This window comes from Centroberyx gerrardi, chromosome 7 (genome assembly GCF_048128805.1).
Source record: "Centroberyx gerrardi isolate f3 chromosome 7, fCenGer3.hap1.cur.20231027, whole genome shotgun sequence".
NCBI lineage: Eukaryota > Metazoa > Chordata > Actinopteri > Beryciformes > Berycidae > Centroberyx > Centroberyx gerrardi.
Genome location: NC_136003.1, coordinates 12164792 through 12191201, shown reverse-complemented (window position 1 = coordinate 12191201; position 26410 = coordinate 12164792). Strand labels below are relative to the sequence as shown.

Sequence of the window (26410 nt, the reverse complement as noted above, 5' to 3'; positions counted from 1 at the left end):
GGCCAAGAAAGAACCCATTAAATTTTGGAGCGGATCCGGATCCGACTCACGAACAAGCAATAATAGCACGAACCTTGGCGGAGCTCTGCGCTCTCTGAGTGCCCTTCTAGTTTCGATTGTGAAATTTAAAAAAAACCCTATGGTTTAAAATATGATAATTAGTGGGCCAACTGAAAACGATAATCCACAAGATTTCCTCGATTATTCTTTAATTATTAACTTTTTCTCCAAACCTTTGGACTATAGCTGGAATAAAAAAATGTTAATGTTCAAATTTGAAATGTGGAGGTACATAAGGGGACATGCAGATGTATTACACTTTAATATGCTCTATACTTTATAAGATATTAAAATTGTATTCTATTTTGATCGTAGAAATTAATGGCACAGTGAGAATAGATATCTGGAGGTCCAACAGATCAACTCCAATAAATTCAACTCATTTTGAAGCAAGCCATTCCAACTGCTTTCAGTGAGCCCACACAACTCCCTCAGGAGATGTACTTTCCTGGTTTATTTCTTGGCTTATACCATGCCTCTCTGGCAAGGAAAGATGGCACTGAACATGCTTTCAGATGTGGGTTAAACATCAATTAAGTGAGAGTACTTTGTGTTAACAGAAAAGACCTGAGGAAATGAGTCCAGGGCACCATGTTCCTAAAGTATGAAGCAATATTAGCCTATCACTGACAGTAAATTTAGTCAAGAATAGAACGTCTAAAAATACACAGAAAACAATATCTCAGGTGTCCACACAGCGTCACTATTCCTCAACTGTTCTGTTTTGTGGACTGGCAACAAAATGAAAACCAGTTAGGTTCATTTGAAACATGAAATCAAATTACAACCAAACTAAAAAATGTTTATTGTTGTGGATAATTTGTGAAATTCAAGTGTATGCAAGAAGAATGCAGCAATACAACGATTTTAAAAGTTTTCACAGGAGACCGGGTATTTGAAAGAGAATTTTCGATTTTCAGCATTATTGAACACTGGTGAAATAGGTTGATTCATATTTTCAACAAATAGGCTTAATACCCAGTGGACCCCATAATCTGTGGCCTATAGAGGAGAAATTAATGTTATATCAATCACTAAATGAGTGTGAGCATATGAACAATTGTAGGCACCCATTCAGAATTTATGGATGTAGCTATGCCACTGTCCAAAAATGTTTGTTTCTTAATTTCTGTTAAAATCTCTGTGGTTTCAAAGAGCCAACGCTGGATCATACAACAGTGGAAAAGTGAAACATTGAAAGTGAAAAGTTATTTTCAAGGTCTATATGCACAGAAAGTAATGAGCGGCTCAGTGCCACTGTCCATCACTCCTTGTTCTTCTGCTTTTCTTTCTTCTCCTGCACTTTTCGTTTCTGTCTGCCAAGCTGTCTGAAGTACAGTCTCTTGGGGTTCAGTCCGTAGGCCTTAAGTCTCTGTCTGCTGAACTCCCGGCCACCCATTTTCACCCTGACGGGTCCTGATATGAGGCGTCCGCCTGGCTGCTTGTGTTTCTTCTTGGGCCATTTTGGCCTTTCAGTCCTGCTCTTGACCTCCTCAGCTTTATCTGCCGTCTCCTCAGCAGCAATAACCGTTTGAGTTTCCTCTTCCAGTTTCATCTTCTTTTTCTTGGGTATCAGGAACGCTTCCTCTTCTTCTGCACTGCCCCCTGCCTCTCTAAGCTCTTGGGCTGGTGTTTCTTCTGTGGAGTCCATACTGGAGGCCGCCTCACCCTCTTCTGCTCCTCTGCCTTGGTTCTCAGCATCCTTCAGACGATCTCTTCTCTTCTTCCCCACCTTGTTCTTGGCCTCCGCCGCCTCTTTGTCCTCCCTGTAGTACAAAATTCATTGAATAATTAACCATAGTGTTGCTACAGTAATGTAGGATTTAATAAGAGGGGTATGTCTGATCAGTATGTGCCTTGGCCAATACTCACTCAGAATATACAGAGCTTAGAACTTCTCTCTTCTTGTTTTCATTCTGTGCCTTGATTTTATAGTTCTTCAAATCACTCATCTCTTCCTTGTCAGACCTGAGAGAACAAGAGAGAATGATGAAAGTGTAATCACTTACCGCAGACAACAGAACAGGTATATATCTATATAATTACAGAGTAACTATTTTTACATGAGGGACAGAATCAGTACCTGAACATGCAGGTCTTCTTCAGAGAGCACCATCGGTTCAGTTCCTTCTCATCAGCATTTAGAATCTTAGGAGAGAAATAATGTCTACCATTAGATCAAACCACATAAAACATGTCTTTCTGCAACAGTTTCAGCACGTTCTTGAACATCCAGGTGGGATTTAACATCTGTTCTGAATATTTAACCAAAATGATCAACAATTAATCACTATGTATACTGAACACAGCACAGCCAATTAATCAATGCATTTTGCATTTGCTGCTGCTTTATCTCATCGCTCCCTGTCTGCTCAGAGAGAAGATTAATTTGAGATCATTCACTGGTCAGAGCCGTCCCCGGAGGGCAGCAATACCAGCTCAGACACATCAAGGCTCATCAGTGCAGGACTTGGGAATTGCAGCATTTTAACCAACAATCAACTAGGCCTAAAATGTCCAGTCTTCTAATTCGTTTTAGCCATTTACTGAAGTATGCTGGACTTGGACATCAAGTCAGCGGATGTGCCACGCTACGCACACCAGCATTCCCACCTCATCAGTGGTCAGGCCGAAGTCGTTGGCCAGGACCTGCCTGTAGCGGAACCTGCAAGGGAGGTCGTCGATGACGTCCTCAAAGTCCAGCTTGTAGTACTCATCCAAGTACTGCTCAAAGCTTTTCTCCTCTGAAATGCAAACAACCTTCAGTTATATAAATGCATAATCAATGTCAAATCATGTTTCTCCCAAATCTGTCACCTTCAACACAAATTATGCTGAATACATAATATAGTTACATCTCACTAACCTACTATACAAGTTCAATATTCTGACCTTACAGTCATTCAAACAGCAAATGGGAAGTGCTCTTGGGAATGGGAAAAGCTCTCCTATAGCTCTGACAAACTTGAATGAATGACGAGAGGTTTATAGACACTTACGAGGATCAAACACAGGCTTGTTCTGGGTGATGACCTCAGCAAAGTGAGACTTCTTTCTCTTCTTTCCCATTTGTGGGATATCTTCCTTCTTCATCTTCTTCCTCTCCTTTTTCTTCTTCTTCTTGGAGGCAGTCTGCTGGCTGGGGTCATAGTCTGCATCCATCTATTTCAATAGAATGAAATCTGGTAACCAACTTTCTCTTTACCCCCACCAACATAACAAAGGAGGTTGTCCAGCCTGTTATAGCAACATATAGGTGACCACCTCTGAATAAACCAGGATGAAATTATGTTTTTTGTAAAAGTGAGTCGACTCACAATGAAGTTTGCGTCATCACAGTTGGGCTCCTGGCCCTCATACTCCTCTCCATCATATTCTTCTTCCTCACCACCATACTCCTCCTCTCCTCCCTCTCCTGTCCATTTGTCCCAGTTCCAATGCTCTGTTAAACACACAAGAAGCCAGAAGTCACATCTTGTTAGAGTGCATGATACACTGACATGATGATTAATATAATTGAGCGTAGTGCTAGTTACATGCTTGTCAGCCATGAGCAAATTGGCAAATAAAAAAACTAAGCATTTTCTAAAATGAGTGTCATGGACATAGACAACACCTCTAATCTTTTACTGAGACAGCAAAGGGTTTGGAGTACAAATATGTTAAATGTCATTAGTTTACAGTTTTGCAAAAATAACCAGGTGAAACTATGTTTGACCATTGACCATACCTACAGTATCTATTGAAGAAACTGAAAACAAAGACAACATCATTACCATAATCAAGTGCTTGCTTCATCAGATAATCAACCAAATGTTCTACAATCAATAGGATATATAAAATCCAAAACGATTGGCCCATCTCAACTACAACTACTGCGAGGAATGAGAACACAAGCATCTAATCCAATCCAAGTTTCTCTACGTAACACTACCCATGATTCCTTGCAAACATCAAGTATATGGAATTAAGGACTCTTTATTTTTCAGGAATTCATGCAAATAAAATGGCAACATTGTACAATTACATTGTTTTACTTATACATTACCATCTTAACACACCATGAAACTGATTCATCTAGAGAAAGAGAGGTATATAAAGCTTGCACAGCCTTTACTAAATTGAACTATGGGTTTCTATGTCACTGATTAGTATACAACTGATTGAGTATATAATTGTCAAGTAGTCAATCAGTGCCATCTGCAGGCCAGTAGGGATTACCACCATAGGATCAAACATGGGAGTAATAAACAGGGCGATCAGATGGCCTCTAAATATTACAGATGTGCAGTTCAACACTGACTCAATCAAAATCTATAGTCAAAATCTATAGTCACTGACCAGATATGTAACATGCAGATAAACAGGAGCTTACCCTCAAGTTCATCATCGTCGTCAAACTGAGGCTTCTCTCCTTCATCTCCTCCATAGTAATCATCTCCAAAGAATTTCTGCAAATAGGAAAATGACAACAAAAATGCTGAAAAACCAAAACCCACTCATCTTGTGGCTGTATCTCATTATTTGGATCTGTGTGTGTGTGTGTGTGTGTGTGTGTGTGTGTGTGTGTGTGTGTGTGTATATATATATATAAACCAATGCACCTGCATGAGCTGCTCATGTTGCTGCGGGTCAAAATCTCCCTCCAGGTCAGCCTGACTGAAGGCGAGCTGCTCGTTGCCAGTCAGCTCCTGAAGCCTCTTTAGCTTCTCCATGATCTCATTCCGCTTCAGGTTCTTCAGCTGCTTCAGTTGCTCTTGCTTCTGCTCTTTCTCCTGAAATGGTTAGCAGAAAGTGAGCAGAGGAAGAAGAGAGAGAAGAGATAGGGTTATGTTAGCTAAGGCATATGAATATCTGACACTGAAAAGTTGAGGTAGAGTGGTAAAAGTGGGGGGGTTTAAGGGCATCGCTAGATGAAAACAGATTTTCAAGGGACACACAGACCTTTTGCTTCCTCTCCTTCACTTCCTCCCTTTTTCGTTTTCTCCGTTCATCTTTTGAGCGGACAGAGGTGGCAATGTTGCGGGGATAGGTCTTGATCTGCTGAGCATCCGGCTCTTCAAAGCGGAAGTTGTAGCTTCTCTCAAAGTCCTCCTGGCGCTCCAAGAAAGATTCGCCTTCCTCTTCCGAATCCTCCACATCATCCTGGACCACTTCGTCATAGGTGGGGATCCTTGAAACATCGGCGGTCAGGAACAATTAGTGTACAGTCAAGCTGCATATCTCTATATGGCTGCATATGAATGGTCTACATTACTATCACTTCACAGCTCTCACTGACAGACAATATAAAAACTGGTCAAAATCCAGACAGGTAGGCAACTTACCGGTCGTCATCGTCATCGTCTTCCTCCAGGTAGCCCTTGTTAAGGACGAAGTCCCTAAGGAAACGCTCCTTCTCGTCCAACTGTGGGTCATTCCAGTAGTCCCTCAGGTACTTCTGCCTCAACACAAACATGTCCCATTAGTAGGATGTCATTGGGTAAAAAAAAAGGCCCCATTTTCAGACCCTTTTTTTACACTCTCCCCAATCTCTTCTTTCTTTCTCACCCAATAACACACTCACCATGTCCTGCACCTCCTCCGGACCCTCTAGCTCCGCCTGGCCTTTCAGCCACTCCACATAATCCTCCTCTTCTTTATCCTATAGACAGATGTAGATTACACAGTGACAAGTGTGTCTGTAGTAAAGCAACTGCTTTTACACAATCTCCATTTGAAGATGATGAGCCATTTGTTAAAAGCTTTAATGTAGTCCATTGACTCTGACCTTCTCTTCTTGTGTTTTGGTCCTCCTGGTCAGCAGCCGGGACTCTCCCTCTGCCTCGCTGCCTTCCTCATCACTGTCCTGGACGAACTTACGGAAGCTGGAGAAAGGTTTTGTAAGTGGCAAATAAACTGCAAATAATATTCAGGGGTCCCCCACCCACTTGATACAGCAAATTCAAGGACTTTTCAGTGACTTTCAATGTCTTGTTTGGACTCCAAATGGTCATGTTTTGGGGCAATACATGACACTGGTCAGAATTAGACTCATAACAGCCTCATAGTGTTCATGTTAAACCTCGGAAGTGGTGATCCAGATAGCCGAGGCATACTGATGAATTTGGTAGCTATATTTGAATAAAGAACGTACTTTTCAAAAACATATTAAAGGTTAAAAAACGTATTTTATTTGTCTCACATCCACAAACTTTCAAGGCCTGTGGGAGCCTTGAATATTGTATACCACCCTAGATTGTTTGGGCCTTACCTTGCTTTCAGATCCCTCTGCTCCTGAATGTAACTAGGAGATGCAGCTCTCTTTAAAAGAAAACAATGACGATTAATAAAATGGCTGTCATTATATAGCATCTACAAATTCCTAAAGAAATGACATTATTTTGTAACACAACATACCTCTCTTCTCCTGGCAGCCTCTTCATCATCACTGTCCTCGTCATCATCTTCATATTTACTGTTAATAAGAAATCATCAGACAACTTGCTGTGGTGCGGTCAAATATTGTAAAAGCTCGCACGAGAGCAGCTCACTCACCCTTCCCTCTCCAAGATGACTTTACGCTCATAGTCCTTCAGATACATGGGCTTAACTGCTCTCTTTGAGGTGGAGGGCTTGGCGTCACTGGTGGACGCATCTGGATGCAACCGATTGAGATGATTTATTTACAGAAACAGGTGTACGTCAAAGAAATAAGTTGTCGAAAGCAACGATGGTTATGCTTGACCATACCTTCTTCAGAGTAGAACTTGGCATCTGTCTGATAAATTTTAGGGTCTTTCTTCTTTAGCAGTGACAGTGTTCTGTAGAAGTCTCTTTCCAGTTTAGGGTCGAGTTCCTAAGGGAAAATGAAGATGACAGTCAGACAACTACAAGCGTAACTGTACATCATTGGTACAGTTATTGGCTGATGTACCGTTGGGTGAAGTTAACTAGAGATTGTGGAAAGTGAAAAAGCCTTTGATGCTCACCACTTCACTGTCGTCAGAGCTGGAGTCAGACGACCCAGATTCACTCTCATTAGCTTGGTCTCCATATCGGTCCTTCACTGTACAGTAACACAGGACACAGCATTGTTAATTCCCTGTTGTTTGTGCAACGAGGAAACTCTCCAAATTATACTCACAAATGAGACAGCGACGTGCAAAACACGTGCCGTTTACCTCCTATGAAGCAGCTAACTTAACGTGCTCTACAGATCCACACACCGGGTCGCTAGCCCGTTAGTTTAGCTAGCTACGTTAGCTTGCAAACACACTTACGCCTTTGTAACTCTTCTTTTTGTCGGTATTTGTCATATTTCTCCGCAAACTTGGAGTTGATTTTCAATTCCGATTTGCCTGACATGGCTTCATTAAAACAGCTCGCTTTAATTAAACTGAAAACTACACACAAACCAAGAGAAGTTCTTGTTGCTACCTCAGCATGTGAAAAGCTGAACCACGTGGTTTCCGGTGCTCAGTTCAAAGGTTACGCCATTTCTCCTTTTGGGGGCGCACTTATACTATTTTTCTGGAAGGAAAAAAAAAAAAAAAGAAAAAGAAAAAAATTCTCTCCATCCTTTTGACCCATTCATTGTTTTAGAAATAATAATTACATTATTATTTCGGTCTATTTTGTCAATAATAGGCAGTTTTTTGAGGCAATGTTGGTGAGCTCATTGCTTATAGCAGAAATATGAAAATGCAGAAAATTATGTAAAAGTGATAGCTGAAAATATATCTACATGTAGGTGTTCAAGTCCTCCACACTGTAAACATTCAGTTCTTATTATGCATGAGGCTGTTTATTTCTAAGCCCATGCCTATACATGTTGAACTTTATTTACCTCAAATGCCAACATCAGCCTAATATTGACACACAAAGCTCTCTATCAGTAGTTGCCAGTCAGTCTCCTATAGGATATGTAAATACCATATCCCACCTAAAGCAAACAATACTGCTGATGAGAAAGAGGCTGCTGAATCACTAACAGAGCCAGCTTTGCCTTCCCCAGATAGAGGATGTGTACTTGGTATTGGAAGACCTGAGGGGGTGAGGCTGTGACACATGACATGTCAAAATGTCAACTTACCTACAATCAAGTAGACTGTCTTTTATCTTCTACACTCTCAGGCCATCACAATTTTCAATTCTAATTCATTCACAAAGGTACTGGAGAGGTTTAAGAAAAAAATACATCTTCAACGGCTCCAGCAATGAGGATACATTTCTCCATTGTGTTATTCTGCTGGTTGCTGGTTATAAGAATATGGAGATTGGCACCTGGCTTCACACAAATGGGACGATAACATAATGGAAAAGTGTGTGTTCGTCACTGTAACCCTCCAGGTCTTTTTTAAAATGCTCCCATCATACTAGGCATTCCTTTCCCTTCCCTTCCCTCCCTGCTGAAGGACCTTTGAGCTCATCTCGCCTGTCTGTCATTTACTCTCTTTGTTCCTGGGACTTGCCATGGCGCTGCCTTAGTGCTCTCTTATCCACTCACACACGTGCCTTTCACAGGCACACACGTATGCACACACATATGCACACACACACACACACACACACACACACACACACACACACACACACACACACATTTTGAAGTGGTGATGTGCTTGTTCTGTCTTGTTTTTGGTGTGTATCTATGTCTTTTGTTGTGCTGTAAAGTGATTGTGATTGTGATTAACCTGTTCCGTTGAAAGAGCATCAGAAATTAATTAGGCTTGACTGTCATGACTCAGCCATGACTTATGGCAGTATGAATATAAGACAAAGAGATCAGGATTGTCTTCTGGATCAGAATAAGACAACTCATGCATAGCCATCTAACCAGATAAATAAAAGGCTTTGGCCTCAGTCAGGGACTTCTGTTTGGTAAGGCAGATGCTTGGCAAGCCATGCCTCACACTAAATATTTATCATCCACAGATGGCTCTGGGTGTATGGCATATGGAAAAGCAAATGTAAGGTGCAAAACATCAGTGCAAGTCCAAACATGATCCATCCAGCCCATCCCATGTCCCTCGTCTGCCCCCTAAATGAAACTGTTGTGGGAAATGTAAATAAGAAGGCCAAGCCTAGAGTGGTCAAAGACCAGTCCAGTTTCTTCTGCTCTCATGTTTATGACAAATGAGGATATGGGAGATTATGATATTGCCATTATAATACGAGATAGCCTGCAAAGTAACACATGTGGCATGCAAATATATATTTGATTTAAACTGTTGCTGGATTTATGGTTCTTAAAGGGCCTATATTACTTACTTTTCATGAATTTGTTTTCAAATGAAGAACTATGCCTCAGGATAGGAATAATGTGTTTTGTAATGTTTTTCAAATAACCAGTTTAAATAGGGTATTTCTTGAATGAATTCAGAGAGTAACTTCAGACAATATTTCGGACCCTACTTTGCAGACAGTTCCAATTGAAATCACGCAAACCTGCAGAGTGGAGGCTTTCCAGAGGGTGTGTCAATTCAAATGCTTCAAACCCCACTGATTGGAATTGGATTTAAACAGTTGTTTCAGCAGAAGTGTCAAACAAAACTACATCCCAGTTGTGATAACAGGAGATAATCTGAAACTGTGAATCTGAAAAAATGAATGGGTTTTTGAGAATGTAAGAACTGTAAAGTTAGACTGTTATAACTAATTTTGACCATATAAGTTTGACTGTATCCTCCTCAAACAACCCTGATCTAATAGCCTTACTAATGGAAACACACGAGTCAAACTGCTGGCTGGTGTGTGGTGTGTGTGCTTCCCACAGTGGGCCGGTCTCTCTCCACATCTCCAACAAAACATCATCACTCTGGGCAAAGGTCAATGATGGACCATGGACCCAACTGGTAGTCTTTGTTTATGCAGGCTCAGGTGTAACGCCGCTCACAGCAGGGCCTTATCTTTGCCCTATGGAGGAGCATATATCTTAAACAACAGGTGAAATTTATGGGAACTTGCTCAGAAATGCTCAGAAATGGGGAAAATGCCTCAGAACTTACATTTTTGCATGATTGTACAAAATGGGATTCCCTGTTCTGTGTGTATGCTGTGTGCCATGTTGTTACTATAGCCTGTTATTCAAAATCAAAACGAAAACTTGAAACGAAATACCATATTAACTATACATTTCTGAAAAAACAATTTCAGTCAACAAACAAGTGAAAAGAAAACAATATTTCACTCAAAACTGTGCTGCAGTCAGAAAGGTGTACAGTATATTTACCAGACTGGATGTTCTGACTTTCTACCAGACTGATAACACGTGTTCAATTCATCCCTGGAAGTAACTGGAATGGCCCAGCTGTGCGTGACCCTTTGTTGATATATCAATGATTAATGATGTCACAGGATTCAGATCAAAGCTTTCTTTGAAAATCAGGGCTTTTCTGCTGCCTCATGCCAAAAACAAAAACTATAGCATGATAAAGTCGTCCTTTATTAACTAGCATATATTTATCTTTTCTGCTGAGGGAGATCTGAAAGTCAGCCTGAGAGGCATTGTGACGATCTGTCTGCTTATCTGCATGTTTACCTACACATGTGTATCTATAGATGTGTGTCACTGTATCTTTTCCTATGTTATCAACTTACACTTCCGCCCGCAGCCTTGAACTTTGCCTGCAGTCAGAGACCCTCAACATGATGTTGGGGGGTTTGACTGCAGATCCACAGGGTCAGAGAGCTGTTTTTTCTCCCTCTCTCCTCTGATAGCTGACGTGGCGCGCTCTCACAGCTGCCAGGAAACGTGAGTTTGGACCACATCTGATTAAACCTCACGTTGAAGATGGATACCCTTTCAAAGATGTTTTTTTTTCCAGTTGTTTTTACAGTATCGCATAGATCTGAAGAGCGAGGAAAAATGCAATCCTACTGTATGACATCATCAAACTGTATTGCTTGGGATGGTTGAGAAAAAAATGTTATGTTTTTATGGTATGGGCACACAAATGTCCATGAAGGTTTCTTTCAATAATCTCACACAAGGGAATTCAGTGATGTCACAGAATTTAATTTTCCTAAATCTTAAGAGATAATAACTCAAACCTCATCAAACTAAATTACTCAGAAAAAGAAGAAATCCAAGTTCCTGAGCAATTACTGAGTTAAAGTGTGTGAGAAAGATGTTAGTGTGTACAACGACATCATATTTAACCATTTTTATATTATATTTGAGATTATGCTATGTAGAGGCATTAGTTTACGTAGAAAAACACATAAACTTCTCACAAACATGTCTGTCAATCTGTGACTACAATCATAACTTTTCTCTCTACTATCAGCTTGTACATATACAAAAAAAGTTCAATAACCTCTCAAAACCTTAGAGTTGTTGGTTTATAAAGAGCATGTCACCTCACAAGTCACTATGAATGAGATTACATGACGCACACAGTGTTGTTATTCCTCCTCGTTGTGATGTCACCGTGTTTGGGAATTTCTAAGAAGCTGTTCTGCTTCTGAAGTGCAAAACTAAAAAACACATGTGCACATCTATCTGATGAGCCATGTTGAATGAGGCTTTACTGTGTCTGCTGTGTTGTTATTGCCTCCAGTTGGGACGTCGCCATGTTTGGGGCTTTCTAAGAACTGGCTCTTGTTCTCCATAGAAAAACTACAAAAACACGAGGCTCCAGGAGAAAAAAAACCTCATCACGTTTTCCCCTCAGCAGCAGAGCCATGCCTGCATACCGAACCTATTAAACAGCAGGATACGCTGCTGTCCATTATTTACAGCCTGTCATCTGCCACATACCTTAACCACCGTTTCAATCGCCTCATCTAGCACTTATGATCCTGCCATATAGAGGGAAGACTGACTCACCCAGTGAGACATATGGCTGCCAAATGTATGAAAATAAAACACCCTGAATAGTAAAGAAGTGACTTCACAATTCTGAAAAGTATCAAAATAAAGCAGGATCATTTTTCATGTAGTATGGTTTCACTTGAGGTGACTATGTGCCAGAAATGAGTTATGCTAAGTTGAAATTAATACCAAAGTTCAGTTCAAATGAAATGGTTTACACATTTCTTACAATGCACATCTACATACAGTATCTCCTCTCATTTGTTACACTGTATATTGCATTCATTCATTCTCTTTACTCTGCTGATTCCTACTCAGGTCTGGAGCCTGTCCCAGCACACATCACACCTGACTCGCATGTTTTTGGAATGTGGGAGGAAACACACGTGAACAGGAGGAAAACACGCAACCTCCAGGGTCGGGAATTGAGCCTGGGACCTTATTGCTATGAGGCAACAGTGTTTAACACTGAGCCACCCTGCTGCATGCATATATTGATATTTTTATAACATTTCATATTTTTGATATATTCTCATACACATTTTTCTACTCAACATCTTCTAGTGTTGAATTTGTCAGTTGAGCATGTTTTCTGCTCCATTGCTGTTTATTTTCTATTTGTCTTTGCTGTATCCTGTTACTATTTGCTGCTGCAATGGCCCAATTCCCCCACGGGGATCACTAAAGTTTCAGTGTATCTTAAATTAATACTCATGAAGGGAAAAACAGAGGATGTGGGGAAAGAGCTCACTGAGATTTTCATGGCTCTCAGAACAGAGCAAGGGGTAAAAACTACTGCAAATTTGCATATTTCCAAATCTTTTCTTTTTCTTTACAATTTTACAAGCAAGCCTATCTCCCAAGCTTTTGTCCAGGAGTAAATACACTTAGAATTGCATTCAAAAGAACTTTAGAATCCACTCCCAAAATTTAAAGATGTTGATTGATGTTAGCAAATAATAGTCATTAATTGCATGAAACTAAATTCAGGCACATGAAGCTGCAAAAACTGAACGCTGAGCGGTGATTCTAGAATAAATAAAAGCATTTATTTATGTACAACAAATGTTTCAAAGTATACAACAAACTCTACACAATAACATCAAGGCCCCCAAAAAAGTAAAGAACAAATATTTACATTTATGAACATCGTATTTACATACACTTAATATGCACTGTTAGTTGACAAATGTAAAATGAAAATTATTTCCTCCTTCTGTACAGCTTCACTAGCACTAATGAATCAGGGTTTCTCCGCCTGAAAGCCTTAAAACAGCCGTTAACACACATCACAACAATATGTAATAAGGCTCAACCTCGCTCACCTGCATGTAACACTGTCACCTCCCTTTAACACTTCATTGAAAACAGACAGACACACTGATTTCACACAAATCCTTGGAGTTCAATAGCACCAACATGAACAGGCATACAAAACACATTGTTAAAAGGCACACACGTGTCATCGATATAAAATCAGACCCAACAGCCACTGAGAACTGTCTAAAAATCTGCTTTGAAAACCTCAAAAAGGGCACATAGCTCTCTTCAGTCAGGAATGCGGCAAAGAGGCAAGTTAAGTTTCTAGTCCTTAGGGAAGACATAAATATACACTTCTCTATGTGCTGCTGCATGGTACAGAGCATTGGCTGGACATTGGCTCCATTGGTCACATGACTTCACCTTATACTCTTCTGTCTGGAGGAATGTTTCAATTATATACAGTTCTCCAGAGTGGGGCACAGGAGGGGAAAACTGAGGGACGGTTTTGAACTCTACACTCCAATCGAGAAATGAGCTGAAAACACCTCCTGATAAACTGAGACAGAGTACATGGCTGCTGAAGGACATTGTGACCGATTAGCCAGTGCCATTTGGTGATATGTCAAGTCTAAAGGCTATCTCAGAGCAGCCACAGTATAACCAAGGCACATACACAACGTTGGGGTGTTTTCTGTGTGGTTAGCGTCTAGAGCTGCTGTAGGTCCCTTTGGATGACACCTTTACTCCATGACTGAGGCAATGGCTGGTGTGGAAAGCCCCTCCATCCTTACGCTCAGGATGATGAGGTGGATGAAGATACTGAGGTCACAGTGGTTAAATTGGCACATGCAGAATTCTAATTAGTATGTAGCAATTACATTCACCTATTCTCAACTTTAAACAAACGGCTCTACTGTTAGTGTTCATCTTGGGACAAAACCTCAGGTTAACATTTCCTTGTTTCCACAGAACAAAAAGACAATCTGGAAATAGTGCAAGATATGATCACTTCCCATCAACAACTTGCCACTTTCTATCGGAGGACAAAAATAAACAACAACGATATTTACAATACTGAATTCTACGAGTGAGAGAGAGCTAATAAGTTTAGTGTTAAATGAGCGTAGCTGAATTGATGTATGAAAAATGAAACGTGATGTGGCTTTAACGCTAAGACAGTCCCCAATTTGTAAGGCATCACAAAAAGTCTCTGAGAAAAATAGACAATATTGAGGAATCCCCAGTTTGATGATTTGGTGCGGGGATGACGGACGCTCAGCTGGACACGGATGGAAAACAAATGTGCAGTGAAGACGTAAAACCCTCTTCTTCTCACCCTGGTTTTCCCTTGTACAGCGCTTATCTGTCTGTGAGGATATAGTGGTTCGAGCTTGTATGATACTGTTGCTGGCTTCTTCTTCCTTATCTCTGTGCTGTGTGAGGTAAAAAAAAAACACGACTTCCAAGGAAACTTATTGTCAAGGCTCTTCTTACTTCTCTGCCCGTCTCTTTTTTTCAGTTTTCTGTGAAGGCTGGGTTGTCTGCCTCCTCGTCCAAGCTCACAATTTGTCTCTGATAGGACAAATAGCAAAAAAGGAAGAAGTTAGATCATTGATAATCAGCTTACTTCATGGGTGAAACTTGCTGTTGCCTGTAGGTGCTGATAACAACAAAGGGTTTTCTATTCAAACAAGCTAATCCCAAGTCATTTTTGAAGAGGACTCTTTTTTTTTTCTCTGCAGGACAGATAAGAGTAGGAAGAATTAGATTAGGCTAGAATAGGAAGATGCTTAGAGTAGATTTGTGGGTATAGAATCAATAATAAGAGACAGGCTAGAGGACTTGCAGTGTTCTTCATCGTAAAGGTTTTTGCTGACATCAGAGTCAGAAAAACAGAAAGTGAGGAAGATGGAATAACCCTGTGTCATGGCAAATGCTAGGATGAAACAGTACTAGGATGGCTGGCTGGCAAAAACTGGCACTTTTATATAAATATTGGTAGATCTACATGATCTCAGAAGAAATGAACCAATTAAAGTCCTTAGACTCACCGGTGGGTAGGAGTAGCCGTCGGGGCTGTGGCTCCTGCAAATATGCACTTGGTCCTCTGTGGTTTTCTGGTAGACGGGGTTGTCGAAGTGAATGGTGTTGGTGTTCTTCAGCCTGTAGTTCCTCCATAGCAGCATGGCGCCAAAGGCCACAATACATACAATCACTGCATGAGGTGGAGACAGGGAGAGAGACAGAGGAAAGAAAAAGAGAGACAAAGGAATACAGAGAGAGAGGAATCAGCCTTGATAGTCAGCACTGTTACTATTTCAACAAAGATGTAGTTTCTCCATAGATGCTGATTTTGTATCTGCTGCCAATGGAACTCACCCAGAGGTAAGACGATATACAGAGCTGTGGGGGTGGTGGGGGCTGTCTTGGGTATAGCAGCAGCAAATTCATGACGGACGTCTGGAAGAAAGGCAAAGACAAGAATATGTATCAGTAACTAACTTGCAAGGGTGCAATACATCTATGTCGGTCCCAAAGGTGCAGTTTTGAGAGTAACGACACTGAAGTCTACCCTTACCTTGAGAAGTGACTGGAGCCTCTCTGGTGGTCTGGGTCGCCTTCGTGGTCTGGGGGACATCGGGCTTCTGCGGCTGGGGCGAGGCGGTCCTCGGTACAGGTGTGGTGGTCCTAACCAGAGGCTTGGTGGTGCGCGGCGCCGGCCTGGCCGCGGTGCTGGTGATTACGACGGGCGCAGCGGTGGTGACGACCTGGGGCTTGACTGTGGTCCTGGCTGGTGCTGGTGGAGGAGGAGGAGGAGGGTTGGTAGCAGGAGCTTGAGGCTGAACGGGAGCTGCAGGCGTCGGCACAGCTGTTTGCACAGGAAAAGAAGAGGAAGAAGTCAGAAAAAGTTTGTGTGCACGTATACTACACATTTCTTCTTTATTTTTACTATTTTCCACATTTTAGAATAATAGTAAAGACATCAAAACTATGAAATAACACAAATGGAGTTATGCAGTGACCAAAAAAAGTGTTAAACAAAAGATTCTTTAAAGTAGCCGCCCTTTGCCTTGATGGGAAGGCAAAGGCTTTGGAAAGAAATTCATACATAGGCATCAACTTCACTATTTATATTTCTCTAAAAATCAAATCTCAAGCATTTAAGCATAAGCCTTTCAACCAAAATGGCTTTAAGAGAATGAAAAACATAATACATTCAATCAGGTGTGTCCAAACCTTTGACTGGTAGTGAATTGTTATTTTGTCCTTCAAATTCTAGTACATTTGAAGCCTCTCTATTCAATAATATACATACCTGGCACACATCTCCTCATGTCCCTGGCCAGCATCATGTTATCAGGGCAGGCGCAGGTGAATTTGGGGGGATGTCTGCCCACTTGGGGAGCTGCCAGGCACAAGAATTCACAGCCGCCATTGGCCACCTTGCACCAGTCCCTGCCTGCAATACGGGGGTGGGTGAAGGTTAGTACTGGGGTTCGATCGATACAGATTTTATTCTTGGCAGGGTGGAAAAGACTCTGAAACAGCATTTTGCTCTTTACGGCAGGATGAGCCACACCACCTATCCAATGGTAGTGGAAACTACATTACTGCGTTTAAGTGAAGAAATAATTTATTATGAATCATTATTAAACAATTGTCTGAGACCCTGCTTACCTGCAGGCTGTTTGAGGTTGTGGTAGAGAACAATGTCCTCTGGAGATGACAGGTGCTCCGCCACGGGTCTGATGTCACTGCCTGTCACCCTGTTGGCACTCAGGATGGCGTTGTTGCTGACATCTGTCCAGAACACTCTTTCCTAGAAGCACATAACACAACATGGTTTCACATCGAATCGAATAGAAAAGATGTATTTTATAGGATTGATATAGGATTTTATAGGATATTTTCAGAGCGGTATTATTGGTATATTACTGTTTGCAACTACACTGAAGAGTTTATGCCGTGTTGCATGTGGTAAGGACTGGGTTTATGTGTAACAGAGTTTATCAGGCAGTAAATATCTACCTCAAACACAGCGAGTCCCAGTGGGTGAGCCAGCTTGTGTTCGTCAATGATGAGAGTGCGTCGACCGCCGCCCTGCACGTCGATACTGGAGAGGGTGTGCAACTTGGAGTCCACCCAGTATATCCGCTGGTTCAACAGGTCTGGGGAGGGGGAGGGGAGGGAGGGGGGGGGGGGGGGGGGGGTCAAGGAAAGGGGAAACAACAGGTCAGACCAGAGTGACCACTCACACAAATGGGATAAATGAGTGCAGAGTAACTTGAAGACACAGAAACATGAATGGCAGAGCTTACCGAGTGTGATTCCATTAGGCCACACGATATCGTCAGTGACCAGAGCGCTGCGGTCTCCTCCATTGAGTCCTGCCTTCTCAATCTTGGCTGGAGTGCCCCAGTCAGTCCAGTAAATGAAGCTGTTAAGGAAAAGACAATATGAAGATGTTATGAATATATGATGTGTGTTCTGACAAATGCTGTGAAAGCAACTAGAACACATTTTGGGAAAAACGTAAATTAAAATAGTGAAATCAGTGAATTCCTATGGATCGTACACACAAAAAGACAACAACAAGGTTTTAGGCATTATATTTATCAGTAACAGCAGCGTTGGGCTCACTTGCTGTGGGGGTCGACCACAATAGCGCGGGGTTTAGCCAAGTCTTGGTGGAAGAGAGTTTTGCGGCGGCTGCCGTCAGCAGTCACCACGGAGATAGTGCTGCGGATGCTGTCGGTCCAGTACAGGTTGCCGTGGATCCAGTCGAAGGCAATTCCCTCTGGAGCGTCAGTGTCACTATCAATCACTACATTGTGTTGGGTGGAGTCTGCAGCCGCGTCCATGGGGGCTCTGGATTGACAGGGAAGGGTTGAACAAAAAAGACAGAAGGGGGCATCAAGTAGGAGCAAAGGAAATTAAAGAGTATAATTACATCCCCAAAAATGGATCAATAAATTCTTTCTGTCCATTCTGGCCAGTGAAACCTTGCTCACCTGTAGATCTTCTTTTGGGAGATGTCCGACCAGTAGATCTCCTTGGTGGCCATGTTCATGTCTAGAGCCACGACGTTCTTCAGATGGGGGATCACACGCGTGTACTCACTTCTGTCCAAAGTCATCTTTCTGACCTCATGGCGGTTGGTGAAGAAAAGGTAGGCGATAGTACCTACAGAATCAGAGCAGGACACTTTATTCTTTATCCACATAACCTTCTAAAGCAGAACAGAAAACGTAACATTCAGCAAGGCTATTTGAATAATTTGAGTATCTAACCGTTACATACTGTAACGGAAAATACACCAAGGTGCTGATATTTACCGATGGCTTTGCAGGCTTTGGTTGCTGGGTCAACTTGGTAGCCCTCCTCACACTCGCATTTGTAACCGCCCATCTGGTTGACGCAGATCTGGCTGCAGGTGTCGGGGTTAGCGCACTCATCAATATCTGAGGGAAATTCACAGAGGAGAGAAAAAACACGGTGTCTCTGTTTTAGGCACATGAAATACAGATACACGGTAAATAGGTGACGCAGGGGACAGGGTGATGTAACAAAACAGGAACAATGTTGAGTCATTCGTTACATTGGCGATCACCCCATCTACCCCATTCTGACTAAGGGTACAGTCAGTGCCATGGAGGGCTTTGCGCCAGAGTAAATAGATTACTGGGCATTATTTTCTTAACCTGACTGAAGTTCATGTTAGCATGGACATTGGATTTGGCATAACATATCACTTATTTAAAGAGTGCCCACATTGGGTACCTGACTTGTGATTACAAGTGGATGTTTGACTATTTCCTACTTAGCCTAACTACTGTATATAGATGATGTATGCATGTATGTTTGGGATGTTGTACCTTCACAGCGTTTTTTGTCAACAAGGTAGTATCCAGCAGGACACAGGCACTCGTAACCGATCTTCAGGTCATTGCAGATATGCGAGCAGCCGCCGTTGTTGTACATGCACTCATTGGAGCCTGCAGCAGGAGAAGAAGAAGAAAAGGCTTACCACATCCATCTTTTTTCAGAGGACATAACTAGCATTCTAAAGCTGCAGACACCCTCATTAAATGTGTGAAACCACCAATTAGCTGAACAGAAATGAACAGAACTCACCACATTCTCTAAGAGGCTCATCTGACCAGTCCCTGCAATCACGCTGCTTGTCACACACCTTCTCCATGCTAATGCACTCCCCAGTGCGGCACTTAAACCTGGTCGGGCCCTCGCAGTGGGTCGCTGTGCATGAGACAGACGTGAACCAGCATATTAGTGAGTATGAGATTGTAAAAGTTCTTCAAACAGCTAAGAAAGGTAAAGCTTATGGCTACGATGGGTTACCAGTTGATGTGCTGAAAAATGGTAATGCACTGAATATCCTGCATAAGCTTTTTAATCATTGTTTTCTACACGTGTGTGATCCCAGAGATGTGGAAACACGGAATCATCAATCCCATCCCTAAAGCTGGGGGAAAAGATAAAAGAATCCCTCTGAACTATCGGGGCATTACTTTGACCTCTGCTCATAAGCGCCTTTGCTAAATTCAGATGTGGAGTTGCACCTTTAGCTATAGAAACTGGTAGGTACACAAACACCCCAGCCGATAGATGGTTCTGTACCCTGTGTAATAATGCTTCTATTGAATCAGAAGCCCATGTACTCTTTGTACAATTTCACTAATTATCATCCCTGAGATTATAACACAATGAAGCACATCTGGCAACAAGTATCCTTGTGTTCTCCTGGTGAAAACACTGGGAGTTTGAGTGAGTTAGGGAGGGAACAGAAATTGGGAAATGCAGTTTCAAGTTTTGGGAAGTATATTTTTAATGTATTTTCATATTTTGGACATTCTAATAGAAAGTGGATCTGGATCATCAGTTTTATTTTGTACACAGACTATAGATGTTATGGTGGATTCAGTGGTGGCAGGTCCTTTATTGAGCAGGGAAGAGGAGGAGGGAGAGCTCCGTACCGTTGACGCAGCCTATTTCGTCACTCATGTCCCTGCAGTCGTACTGTTGGTTGCACTGGCGGCTGCCGTGGATGCAGGTGCCGTCGCCGCACTCAAACTCATCAGGGCGACAGGTGGGGTGAGCTGGAGAGAGGCAACAGGCACAAACATGGCATGAGTCCCACTGACAGTGAGCTGAAGCCGGCCTGTAGGTGACAACATAAAAGTAAGCAGATAATAATACATTTTTAGTAGACGACCACTTACTGCAGTCAGCCTCGTCCGACCGGTCGTGGCAGTCGGCTCCTCCATCACACTTCCAGCTGCTGTGGATGCACTCTCCGCTGCCGCAGTGGAACTCCAGGGAGGAGCAGGGGTGAGCGGTGGCGCCGGCGGGTTTCTTGGTGCCGCAGTTCTGGGGCCACTCATCGGAGCCGTCCGCACAGTCGGCGTCCCCGTCGCAGGCCCACAGGGACGGCACGCACACGGTGTTGTTGCACCGGAAGGAGGAGGCGCTGCAGGTGGCGGGCGGGCAGGAGGCCTCGTCGCTGCCGTCGTCGCAGTCGGCCTCGTCGTCGCACACGAAGGAGGCCGACACGCACTGGCCGCTCGTGCAGCGGAACTCGCTGTCTGTGCACTGCTTGGGTGCTGAGGAAAGAGGAGACGGGACAGGGCGCTCAGAGCATTGTGGGTTTTATCAGGGGGGGGGGGGGACACAGCAGGGAGGAATGAAGTGAAAGTGAGAAGGGAAAGTTAGACTGGAGGGTTCTGAGAGTGTATGATGGAGGAAATGTTGCCAACTCACCACAGCTCTCCTCATCAGCTCCGTTCTCACAGTCAGCTTTTCCATCACAGCACCAGGTGTTCGGTATACACTGATTCAGGCGGCCACCGCAGCTGAACTCTGTCGGTCTACACGTTTTGGCCGCTGGAGACAAAATATACAGAATTATATTCATCCAGTACTGATTCTTCTGATGCTTTTAACTGCTCCTTATTAAACAAGGGTCTGAAGGCTGAAGTATTGTAGGATCCATCTTCTTGTTTAGTTATATTAGTGATACTCACAGCAGGTGCCGGGAAGTTCATCAGTGCCATCTCCACAGTCATCTGTGCCATCACACACCCATCTGACCGTGATGCATTTCCCATTACCACACTGGAACTGCTTGGTGCCACATGTCGTCAGTGCGTCTATGTCAGAGAGATATAAACACACAGTTGAGCTAAAAGGGCCATTGTTTTAGTTATCATCTATCAAGGGCCATTACAGCAAGGCTCCGCATAAACAAAGAGATGGCTGCGAATGAAAGAAAGTGAAGTCATACAGAATAATCATCCTTTAGGGAAAAAAATGGATCCATAAAGCATGTTTCTGTGTTCGGCACACGTAAAATGCTTCCCCTATTTCGGAGCAGAGGCACGACACTCTGTGACCTGGAATGCCTCATATCAAAAAATCAAATTCCAGAGAAGACCTTGAGGTGCGTGTCGGTTCACTTTGCATCAGTGGTGTCACTCTAAGTGGAGGAGGGGCTATGTAGCAGCCAATGGCAGAGATGGTGATAACGTGCTGCCAGAGGAGCAGGGGGATGGGAGGTAAACACTGTGGTGCGACCCTCTGATGGGTGGGTTACCTCTCCTTTTGCACCCACACATGTACGGACAAACACATAGTTGCATGTCCCTACCTGTTTAAATAGGGCAGATGAATGGTTAACATACAGCTATGCAAAGAGAGATGCTTCTCTATGCAAGAATAGTCTAGCCTACATTTAGCACTAACAGGGGGAAGTCGCTGATTTGGCAAGTTTCTAATCACAGCAATAGAAATCTCATTTGCCAGTGTTTATGGTTCCTGTCAGCAAACATAAAGCTCATCTGAACTGAAGAAAGACATTCTACACCTCTCAGACGGCCGTCCTCCCAGCCCCCATCTCTAATGGACCCAGAGAAGTCACTGAACTGGAAGGACCAATTAAGATACTGTACATCAGAGGGAGCAGTGTATGGAGAGGTACCAGAGGCCCTTGGGAATTCCTCCTCCTGGCCCTCGGGCCTCGAAGCGCCGGACGGCCACCTGTTTGTGGCAGGGGTCAGAGGGAGGAGCTTACAGTCACACCACCAGTAGTTGATTGGGTCTTGCATGTTAGTGACCTGCTACCTGGTGATAACAGCAGGCACGTTGTTCTTTTTACAGCAGATCTATAATTAAAAATTCATAAGTGTTTGCATTTCTCACAAGGAAAGGCCTTATGAAAATGGATGGGAAATGGATAAATCATACATAATGTATCCCGACGCTGTTTGCAGGAGTTTCAATTTTATGACAGCTCTTGGGCCAAGTGAAACACCTGGTGGTTTATGTTTCATCAATAATAGCTATCTTGTAAATCACATTGTAATAATGTCATAAGCAGAGGTTTACTTTCTTCAATTTTATGTCATCTTCTGAAGTGTGGGAAATGGTTATAGCAATTTATATGACTCAATTGCAAATAGGCTTTTATCAGTGTTGCTCCAAAGTAAGCCAATTATACGGAACATTAAGACAATCATGTCTTTATGGCTGCCTGTGGTCCCTGTTCATTAGTACAGGGCACTCTTGCCATAAAGATAGTCATCAGCACCTTAATCTTGTCTAACCTGGTGTTATCAATAGGATTCCCTTGTGGGCCAACAAAACAAACCATGAGAGGGAGAAAACAACCTGAATGACAAAAGCCAAACTTCACATTCAATTCTTGGGCTTTATAGGTCTGAAACCTGACAGAAAGTCTGATTTACCACTTTCCCTTTCCCTGAAAGAGAGAAGAGAATCACTTCAAACAAAAATACACATCATCACATTGTGAAAATGGCCACTTTTCACTTTTTAAATCTGTTCTTGTTTCCTGAAACAGACGACACAGATGACCAGCAGATGACACGTTACTCAGTGGAAGAAGTTCACATATTTACTTAACGGGCTTAAAGTTCAGTCCTTGAAAGAAAAAGTGGACTGGAGGATGACAGTGTTATTGATTGACTGCAAATGCTGGGAAAAAACACAAATGTGACATTGGTGTTTATCTGTCCTGTCTCTGATGTCTGGTGTGTTTAATCGATTTGCTATCAGGTACACAGACAGTGAGAGGAAGCTGTTGGCTGTTGTCTTATACTTTCTGATAAAACATTTAGCGTCCCTGCTCCTATTAGGTGTCCTGGGATTAACGGGATGCCTACATGGGATTTAAGGTAGTCATGTTTACCCAGAGAGTGTCACTTTGTAACTTGGTAAAAGAGATTCATGTCATGATGGATGTATAATTAGGGGTTTTATTTATATTTTCATATTGTCTCCTCTGCCTAAGGGGGATACAGAAAAGCTGTCTGGCTGGCTCAGTGTGGGTGGGTGTCCACCATGTGACAGCACACTGCATGTTTCAGGACTGGGACGCTCTCCTCAAAACACAACACACAGCTCTGTTGTGAAAATGAAGGAGGATGGACGCCGGCCAGTCCCAACACGTCCCACCACACACGTTTCCCCAACACACTGGGACCAGCGCTGACAACTCTCATCTCTGAGAGGATGGATGTTTGAACCGATACTGAGGAATGTTGCCCCAAGACAAATATATGAAAGTCTTTGTTTGTATGGGAAGATGAGTGTGAGGGATTCCATGCATTTCCACAATATAGGGCTCTTCAGATGGCTCCTAAAAAAACGTGAGGGGAAATAGCCTTGCTTCTGCAAACTGGCTGGATATTGCATCATGTGGGAATCATGCAGTGGCAGTTAATAGGAGTGGTTATTGTGAGTCAGAATGTGCGCACCTGCAACACAGCCAAGCAATCACATTCATCCAAATGTTCCCATTCTGAAATTCTTTACAATGATGAGGTTGTAGCCTAAATGGCGCCCATTCCCACACTATACATTACAATATAAATAGCCTCAGCAACCGGCTTTTCAGAAACCCCGCTTGACATCTCGGTGCACGGTATTCACGTTCCTGAAACCTCATTGGCTGCTGAGCCGCCGGCGACTTGAGTGGCGACAAATGAAAAGCGGCTTCATTCTCACAAATGCCGGTACGAATAGAATATATATAAATGTAACTAACAGCCTTTCTAAAAATGCGCGGAAGAATGAAAACTGCAACCAGGGCAAAAATATGACGCTTTAAATATTAAATCTTAAATTCTGACAAAATATGATTTTCATTTGAGCGGAAAGCGACCTATTCAGGACACACAGGGAGAAAGAGAGGGAGAGAAAAAAGGAGGAAAAAAAATTTGACCTACATTCTGGGAATAATTGCCCCCTCCCCCATCACCTTGCATCCGGTGCTGTCAGAGGAGTGGGCAATTTAAACCCACGGACTGCATGATTGGCCAAAATCATATTTATAATGTATAAAACGCACAATATTTAAAAAAACAACATTAGGCTAGAACAAAACATTATTTTTCTGTACTTAACACAGATGCCACTTCAAAATAACGAATGATTCATTATTAATTAATAATAAAAATGCTCATGAAATGCAGGAAATTTGAACTTACTTGTCTGAACAAGGGAACAGAAGAGAAACAGCAGTGACGCGTAGCACGGCCGTCCCATAGCTTTCAGCCGCATTGAGGAAGGCATCTACACTTGATAAGAGACTCCTGTCTGATTAGAGTTATAACCTGTCAGTAATGTTACTGTTGTTTGACACTCCACAGCTAAACGCCTTGCTTACTGCACTAGTGGCTCCAGGGTTTGTGGCTTCCTTGTGGCTCTGGTGTGTGAGATGCTCCAGTTGGAGGACTGAGGGATAAGGATGCTCCTCACACTGTAATGTTTGGCAACAACATCAGACCAATTTCAATGTGGTCCAGGAGTGGGAGGGGACAGGAGGGGCCCGGGGAGGGGAGGGCGGGATTTGGAGTGGTGTGATTTCTGAGACACACAGCTTCACAATTGGGAGGCGGAGCTTCTGGGGATGAATTTTACTATGAGTTTAACCCTTTCAGAGAGAGAAAGAGAGAGTGAGTGAGACACACACACACACACACACACATACACACACACACACACACACACACAGCCAAAGGGTGAGTCTGTAGGCTACATACCAGTAGTCAGTGTTTGGCTGTAAGCCTACTCTGGCAGGTGCTAAATCTTTAAGTAAATCACTCAGTTGGACCCAGTTTAAAAAAAAAATATGTATATATATATATATATATATATATATATACATCTGGTCAACACAAAGCATAAAACTAGTCCATTTCCCATAATGCTATTTTGACAGCAGCAACTGCTAAACATTTTTTTACAGAGAAAAGAGATAAATGTGTTAAATGATTGTAATCTTTCACAAAGTTACATGCAATTTTCATTTCACTTTTAACAACTAGAACACAACACACACAAAAAAACAAACTAACTTACAACTGGCCAATAAGTGGCCAATAAGTAAAACATTCAGATAAAATACTAATAAATAGGCCATAAAACCACTAGCAAGGCTATAATCTTCACAATCCTTGTCGGATCATTTCCTGAGCTGAGAGGGTTTTCCAACTCTCTGCCATAAAGATTTATGATCTGCACGTGATTTTGAAGTTCAAAGAGTCAAAGCTCAAACTCTTCCAGAGCCATAATATAGTTTACAATAAGATACCCATCAGAGGAAGTGCAGAGATAAAGTGCATCTAGAGAGATAAAAGTGAAACGCAGCAGCCTTGAACCCGGCAGAGAAAGCACCATATACTGTAAGAAGAGATATTTCCTAATAGAAAAACTGTTGGACAATCCAGTTTAGTAGTAGTAGTAAGCATTTAGATAACATTATAACCTGGCCCTTTATTTACCAAGCCCATGTTATCATGCCTGTCATTTCATATTATTCCAACACTGTAAATTGACTTCAGCTGAGACTTCAAAGAAACATATAAAACACATACAGAGATAAAAATCAAAGCCACACAAATATGTTTTCCTCACGCCTCCTCACAGTCACACCGACCACGTGAGGAAACTCTCGCAGTAAAAACAAGCGTTGGAGCTGTGCCAATTTTCATGGGTCTGGGTCAGTGTTAGTATCTCTGTCAACCAGTAACTCACTACAGCCGCCACTATCCTGCTGAGAGAGGAGAGTCAAGCCAAGGGACTGCGGTCGCCCCTGAACCTTCGTATCAGGGCCGCAGATCTGCATCACAGTAGCTGCAAATGGAAATGAAGGGAGGAGGCCAAGGCCGATACTGCTGCCAACAGCAAATTATGTGGGAGAGCAAGCGTGGCGTCCACTGCAACACAGAGCAGCAAGATGGAAATAATAAA

At 42.6% G+C, this 26410-nt stretch overlaps 2 protein-coding genes and 1 non-coding gene across 3 annotated transcripts; all 3 read right to left on the bottom strand.

Annotated features, from left to right (window-relative positions):
* Positions 1-445: 445 nt before the first annotated feature.
* Positions 446-7490, bottom strand: kri1 (KRI1 homolog). The gene is made up of 18 exons (XM_071918506.2): positions 7323-7490; positions 7032-7108; positions 6793-6898; positions 6598-6697; positions 6460-6517; positions 6314-6363; positions 5831-5927; positions 5627-5704; positions 5388-5500; positions 5005-5233; positions 4665-4835; positions 4436-4511; positions 3378-3502; positions 3060-3222; positions 2674-2804; positions 2144-2208; positions 1933-2028; positions 446-1826 (listed from the first exon to the last, which is right to left on the bottom strand). The coding sequence occupies exons 1-18, from the start codon at positions 7405-7407 to the stop codon at positions 1325-1327; spliced, it is 2322 nt and encodes a 773-aa protein (XP_071774607.2). The 5' UTR covers positions 7408-7490; the 3' UTR covers positions 446-1324.
* Positions 2429-2527, bottom strand: LOC139926733 (Z30 small nucleolar RNA). Its single transcript, XR_011785322.1, has one exon. It is a non-coding gene; the product is annotated as a Z30 small nucleolar RNA (small nucleolar RNA).
* Positions 7491-13923: 6433 nt separating the features above from the next.
* Positions 13924-24906, bottom strand: ldlra (low density lipoprotein receptor a). The gene is made up of 18 exons (XM_071918525.2): positions 24646-24906; positions 21163-21288; positions 20900-21022; positions 20362-20742; positions 20116-20238; positions 19256-19378; positions 18997-19116; positions 18457-18582; positions 18133-18304; positions 17762-17989; positions 17440-17558; positions 17150-17289; positions 16799-16940; positions 16437-16580; positions 15699-15989; positions 15500-15580; positions 15172-15335; positions 13924-14692 (listed from the first exon to the last, which is right to left on the bottom strand). The coding sequence occupies exons 1-18, from the start codon at positions 24728-24730 to the stop codon at positions 14636-14638; spliced, it is 2745 nt and encodes a 914-aa protein (XP_071774626.2). The 5' UTR covers positions 24731-24906; the 3' UTR covers positions 13924-14635.
* Positions 24907-26410: the final 1504 nt, after the last annotated feature.